This window comes from Colobus angolensis, unplaced genomic scaffold (assembly GCF_000951035.1).
Source record: "Colobus angolensis palliatus isolate OR3802 unplaced genomic scaffold, Cang.pa_1.0 Scaffold112, whole genome shotgun sequence".
NCBI classification, from domain to species: Eukaryota; Metazoa; Chordata; class Mammalia; order Primates; family Cercopithecidae; genus Colobus; species Colobus angolensis.
In genome coordinates, this window is record NW_012112253.1 from 4,914,716 (window position 1) to 4,921,925 (window position 7,210).

At 33.4% G+C, this 7,210-nt stretch overlaps 1 protein-coding gene across 2 annotated transcripts; it reads left to right on the forward strand.

Moving 5' to 3' along the window:
* Positions 1-6,323: 6,323 nt before the first annotated feature.
* Positions 6,324-6,827, forward strand: LOC105523091 (tubulin-specific chaperone A-like). Of its 2 annotated transcripts, XM_011957821.1 has the most exons (2): positions 6,324-6,482; positions 6,564-6,822. In XM_011957821.1, exons 1-2 carry the CDS (start codon positions 6,324-6,326, stop codon positions 6,648-6,650), a joined length of 246 nt encoding a protein of 81 aa, XP_011813211.1. In that variant the 3' UTR covers positions 6,651-6,822. The 2 variants fall into 2 exon arrangements, with proteins under 2 accessions (XP_011813211.1, XP_011813207.1); XM_011957817.1 differs by having other exon boundaries at positions 6,324-6,827.
* Positions 6,828-7,210: the final 383 nt, after the last annotated feature.

Genomic DNA, 7,210 nt, shown 5'->3' on the forward strand with positions numbered 1-7,210 from the left:
TGTCCACTATTGGAAGCAAAATTTCTTTTGTTCTTTGACATGGTACGTTTATTATTTTTACTATCTTAGTAAAATTAAACCATTAAATTTACATCATTCAAACATACTTCTATTCATGCTAATCAACTAATTGAGGAACAATTTGCGAAGTCTACTAATTAGCACTTAGTTCCCCAAATAACCATTTTCAATGAATAATTTATCACTTAAATGTTTCTTAAAGAAAAATGAGAGCCTGAATCATAAAAATTTGGTGGGTTTTCCACACTTGCTGTTGATTTAATGATACAAAAAACATGATAAAATTGTAAGGCTCTCTAGGAAAATAATTGTTAGAACATATTGCAATTTATTTGATAAAAATTCTTATCAAGTGCACTCACTTAAACAGGTAAACTCAACAAAATATGACAAATACACAATCACTTTTTTTCTTTATTAGGATAGTTACATTAGATACTTGGTTGCCAAATAAAAGTTATATAATTGAGTTTATTTCTGAAGCTGAAGAGAGAGGCAGTATGAATTGAATGTTTGTAAATAGGAACAAGTCTTACAAATGTCTTTTGTCTAGTGGTTGCTCTCAAACTATTTCAAAAAAAGGTAGAAGAGGAAAGAACACTTTACAACTCATTCTATGAGATCTGTATTACTCTGAAAAAACAGATAAAGGTATCACAAGAAAATAAGCTACATGGCAATATGCCTTATGAACCAGCAAAATAAATCTAACAGCTCATTTAAAAGATTCTACCCCACAACCAAGTATGATTGACACCAGGAATGTAGAAGTGGTTTAATACACACAAAAAATCAATGTCCTAAACTTTACTCATGGAATGAAGAAAATAGATCATATGATCGTTGCAATTCATGTAGAAAAAGCATTTAAACCCCTTTTACTTAAAAAATTCAAAATTAGAAATAAGAAGGAACTTCATCAACTTGATACAAAAGGAACCTATGAAAAACTGACAGAAAATATCATATTTAATGGTAAAACGATGGAACATTTCCACCGAAGATAAAGAACAGGACAAGAATGTCTGTTTTCACCATTTATTCAACACTGCACTGGAAGTTGTAACCTGAAAATTAAATTAAGTGAGGCCAGGCATGGTGGCTTATGCCTGTAATCCCAGCCCTTTGGGAGGCTGAGGTGGGTGGATTCACTTGAGGTCAGGAGTTTGAGATCAACCTGGCTAACATGGTGAAACCCTGTCTCTACCAAAAATACAAAAATTAGCTGGGCATGATGGCACACACCTGTAATCCCAGCTAGTTGGGAGGCTGAGGCAGCGAAACTGGCTTGAATCTGGGAGGCAGAGGTTGCAGTGAGCCAAGATTGCATCACTGCACTCCAGCCTGGGTGACAGAGCGAGACTTCATCTCCAAAAAAATTTTGTTAATTAAATGAGGTGAGAAAAAAGAAATAAAGGGCATCTAAATTGGAAAGGAAGTAAAACTATCTCTATTTGTAGATGAAATGATCTTTCATGTAGAAAATTCCAAAGAATGCACAGAAAAGTTGCTAGAGCTAACAAATGTATTAATTAAAGTTTCAGGATGTTAAATCAACACATGAAAATCAGCTGGGTTTCCATATGACAGCAATGAACAATCTGAAAACAAAATTAAGGAACCAATGCCATTTACAGAAGCATCTAAGAGAATAAAATAGCTAGGAATAAATTTAACCAAGGATGTGAAAGACTTATATACTGAAAACCCACAAAACATTTCTGAAAGATATTGAAGAAAACAAATAAAAGAAAAGCCATCCCAGGTTTATGCATTGGAAGACATACTACTACTAAGATGGCAATATTTTCTAAAGTGATCTACAGATTTAATGCAATCTCTATCAAAATTTCAATCAACTGTGTTGTGGTAGAAATGAACAAGCTAATTCTAAATTTCATTTGGAATTTCAAAGAATATTAAAATGGCTAAAACAATCTTGAAAAAGAGAACAAAATGGGAGGAGTCACACTTTTCAATTTCAGAAATTACTACAAGCCTACGGTAATCAAAACATTGTGCTTCTAGCATAAGAGAGACATACTGATCCATGGCATAGAATTGAGAGTTCAGGAATCAACATCTACGGTCAATTTATTTTCAACAAGGATATCAAACCTTTTTAATGGGAAAATAATAGAATTTTCAACAAATGATGCTTAGAAAACTGGATATCCACATGCAAAATAATAAACTTGGCCTCTTCACACCATATGCAAAAATTAACTCAAAATGGATCAAAGTCCCAAGTGTAGGAACTAAAGCTATAAAACTCTTAAAAGAAAATACAAATATATTCTTCAAAACCTTGAATTAGGCAATTTTTGTTGCTGTTGTTGTTATGACCTCTAAAACACAAGAAATTAAAGGATAAAGATAAATTGGACTTCAACAAAATTAGATGCCTTTTTCATTTCAAAAGACCCTATCAAAAAAGTGAAAACACAATCCAAATAATGAGAGAAAATATTTGAAAATCATGTATCTGATAACAGTTTATTACGCAGAATACATGAAGGACACTTACAACTTAGAAAAAAGACAATCATTATGATTAAAAAATGAACAGAGGACTTGAAAAGATGTTTCTCCAAAGAAGATATGGATATGGCCAATAAATACATGAAAAGATGCCCAACAGCATTAGACATTAGGAAAATGGAAATCAAAACCACAAAATTTAACTTCACCTACAAGGATGAGTATACTTTTTTCTAAGAAAAAAAGGAAACTAACAAGTGACAGTGAGAATATGGAGAAATTGGAAGTTTTGTGCATTGTTAATGTATTATAAAATGGTGCAGTTACCGTGGAAAATAGTTGGACACTTTCTCACAAAGTTAAACACACAATTCCTGTATGACCCTGAAATCCCACTCCAAGGTATATATACTTAAAATAATTAAAAATAGATGTTTATTCAACAACTTGTACATTGAAGAATTATTCATAGTAGCCAAACACGGGAAAACTTGAAAGTCCATCACTGAGTTGAACATGGATACATGGATGAACCATGGACAAACAGTTAAAGTGGTATATCCATGCAGTGGAACAGTATGCAGCTATAAAAAGAAATTAAGTAATGATACATAGTACAACATAAATGAATCTTGAAAACATTATGATAAGTGAAAGAAACAAGACAAAAGGCCACATTTAATGTGATTCTATTTGTATGAGTTTCGGGGAATTGTCCAGAATATACAAAGTCATACAGATAGAAAGTATATTAGTGATTGCCAAGAAATCAGGAAGGGGAAAATGGGAAATGAAACTCAAAGCTAATGAGTACAAGGCTTTGTTTTTGGGGTGAATCCAATGTTCTGGAATTAGGTGGTGATGATGGTAACATAAAATTCATGAATGTACTAAAAGCCATTGAATTTACAGCTTAAAATAGTGAATTTTATGTTATGTGAATTATACCTTAATTTAAAAGTGTGTGTTGAAGTGGCTTAACTAATAATATGGGGCAAACAAAATATTTAGTTGATAATGGTTTATTTAAGCAAAAAATGAAAATATATGAATAATCTAAGATTGATTCTGGTGTTCATCTCCAACTCCTCATAGGCAGAGCACTGGTGAAGTTTTATGCTAGTAAGAATATTGTAGTAAATATCAATTGTCAGGGGCCTAGTTTGTTCCAGATACCCTACTTACTACTTCATACAGATGAGTTATTTTAAGGTTATGACCAAAACATTACTATCTCCATTATATTGATAAAGACTTTGCATTTTAAAGAGGCTAAATGATTTGACCAGATACCTGCAACTATTCAGGAGTGCATCATTCATGTTCAAGTCTGCGTGATACATAATCTATTCTTGCCCTTTCTATCATGCTTCTCTCATTCTCTAAACTGGATATGACTTCTGATAGCTCTATCTTTACTTTAATTTCCAAAAGTAAACATTTGTTCTTATCAATCTGCATTATATCCTGTTCTGAGTTTCTATACAAACTTCAGGGAATCCTCTCTTTTGAGAAAAACCACTGAAATTTCAAATTTTCCAGATGACTTGTGCCATTTAATTCTTATAATTTTAGAAGCTAACAAAACGAGTTCTTCTCTTGTTCTAAACTCTTTAAAAACTTTTCTGCCTGGAAAAAGAAAAAAAACAGTAAAAAGAAAAAAGGATAGAAAAAAGAAAAAGAATCTATGTTTGGTATTATTCACATTACATTTGGGGAGAAAAGTCAGGCTTTCATTTTCAGAATGGAGTGGAATCAGAAGAGATACAGATACCAACACATTTACACTTTTAAAAATCCACTAAATGTTGAAGAAAATATTTTAAACAGTTTTTAAAGAATTGGATATACCTGAAAGAAAGATGGGAGATATGAAGTCACAAGTAAGAAAGGAACAGAGGCTGGCAAGAGAAGCTAGCAATTAGGCAATTTGTTACACTAGGGACACACAAAGATGCTAGAGTATCAGTGGCAACGGGTGACTAAAGATGATACACTAGCCCGGGCATGGCAGCTCACGCCTGTAATCCCAGCACTTTGGGAGGCTGAGGCAGGCGGATCATGAGGTCAGGATTTTGAGACCAGCCTGGCCCACATGGTGAAACCCCATCTCAACCAAAAATACAAAAATTAGCTGGATGCAGTGGCGCACACCTGTGGTCCCAGCTACTAGGGAGGCTGAGGCAGGAGAACTGCTTGAAACCGGGAGGCGGAGGTTGCAGTGAGCCGAGATTGCGCCACTGCACTCCAGCCGGGGTGACAGAGAAAGACTCCACCACAAAAAAACAAAACAAAACAAAACAAAAAACAGATGATACACTGAAATTATTGACTGAGAGATCCTGAATAAAGGTGGACCCTCAGATAGGTCTCAACCTCAGAGAAAGGTTAAACTTAGGGAAAAACAACCATGTAAGGGAGTCAACAAGACAATGATTTATTGCTTCCAGTTAGAAGATAAAAGAAAACATCAACACAATGACCAATGACCTGTCTTCATATGAGATTGAGGACTGAATTTACAATATTTTATGGCTTTAAAAACTGCCAACAAAAAAACATGATTTAAAATGGACAAGATCTCTAGTGTCCTCATATACCTGTCAGAAACAAATATAAATCTTCCCCACAGGAGGAATGCATCCTCAAAACAGATGTCTAAAATCTCATATAGTGAGTTCGACAAAACCTGGACTCATGATTAAATCCCAATACACGATAGAAAATAAGCCACCATAAGTAAAAGTCAGTGGAAACAACAATAAATAAAATTAAATCTGTATACCACTTCATTATTGAAATTACTGGATGTATAATTTGAAACAAGAACATTTAATACATTTTTAAAATGCAAAAAGAAATAATGAATTTGGAGCAAATTACTATCAAAGCATAATAAATGAAATAAAAAGGAAGGAAACACAATTTCCAGAAATGACAAATAAAATAATTAAAATGAGAAAATCAATGACTGATTTACATGTTAGTTAAGACATAATAAAAGAGAGAATAACTGACCTGGAAGACTAATCTGAAAAAATTACCAGTAATTTTCCTCAAAGAGACAGAAAATACAAAATGATATTAAAAACATATGGAGAATAGAGTCTAATCATATATATGTCTAATCAAAAGTATAGGTGTGATCATAGTTCTAGAAAGAAAATACAGAGAATGGGAGAAAAGAAATATTTGAAGAGACCATGTCTAAATAAATATATTTCCTTAACTATATGAATCCTCAGTCTGGAAGACCAGTGAGTCCCAAGTATGATAAAAAGAAACCAACAAGGAGAAACATTGCAGTAAACTATAAACCCCACAGGGAAGGGGTCAATTTAGTGTCATTCTGGAAGACAAATATTTAAATGTATTGCTGTCAAAGGAACGCCATTTGTGCTGACGATTTCTCAACAGCAAAAATGAAAGACTGAAGAGTGCAGAATAACATTTTTAGAGAGCTGGAGGTAAATACTGTCATCTATAATCGTTAAATCCAGTGAAATAGTATTTTAAGAAGTAAAGTTCAATAAATAGTAATAATAATATAATAATATATTCACCAAGAGAATATGACATATGTACCAGACACTATCACTTAAAGATAAGAAAAAATGAGAGAATCACAACGAGAATTTAGCAATTTTACCATGGTAATTATTACTTGCAATCTAACACCCTCAATTCAGCAAGGTGATAAAAGCGAGGAGATAAAAGATACTTAAAAACAATAGTCTATATAGCCACCGCCTCTGTGCGTCGCCCTCCACGGTTAGTTACCCCGACTCTTCGCCCCTCCTTCTCGCGGCGCTGGAGGGACCATGGCCGAACCTCGCGTGAGACAGATCAAGATCAAGACTGGCGTGGTGAAGCGGTTGGTCAAAGAAAAAGTGATGTATGAAAAAGAGGCAAAACAACAGGAAGAAAAGATTGAAAAAATGAGAGCTGAAGATGGTGAAAATTATGACATTAAAAAACAGGTCGAGATCCTACAAGAATCCCGGATGATGATTCCAGATTGCCAGCGCAAGTTGGAAGCCGCGTATTTGGATCTTCAACAGATATTAGAATGTGAAAAAGACTTGGAAGAAACTGAGGAATGTAGAGAAGCACGTTTAGTACTGGAATCAGTGCAGTTAGAAGCCTGAAACTTTTCTTGTATGGGGTGGTTTTTGCATTGAATCCTGGGGTCCATTCTACAATCCATTATTTTTGACCACTGCTGTGTGTTCAAGTAGTATGAGAATGTGATTGTTTTTATCTGGTTACATATATTTTTCTTTGTCTAATTTAATATGTCAAATAAATGAGTACATCTAAAAAAAATAGTCTAATAAACATACCAATTATGCTCCAAAATGCTGGAAATGCACAATACTTTTTATCATACACAAAACTTAGAAATTACTACCAAGTCATAAGGCATTAAAACTATTCTCAAATATTAAAGGAAAAGTGTCATATACAGTATAGTTTATTTTATATATATATATATATATATCCCAAGAAACAAAGGGCAAAGGATGTGAACAGTTATTTCATACTCAATCTCATTAACAATCTGAGAAATGCAAATTAAAACCATAATTAAATATTACTTTATTCATTTTATTGGCATATGTTTAAAAATCTGAAAGTGCCAAATGTTGTCAAGGATACCAAGAAATGGTAACTTTTATACTCTGCTTGTGGGATTATAAAATGGTAC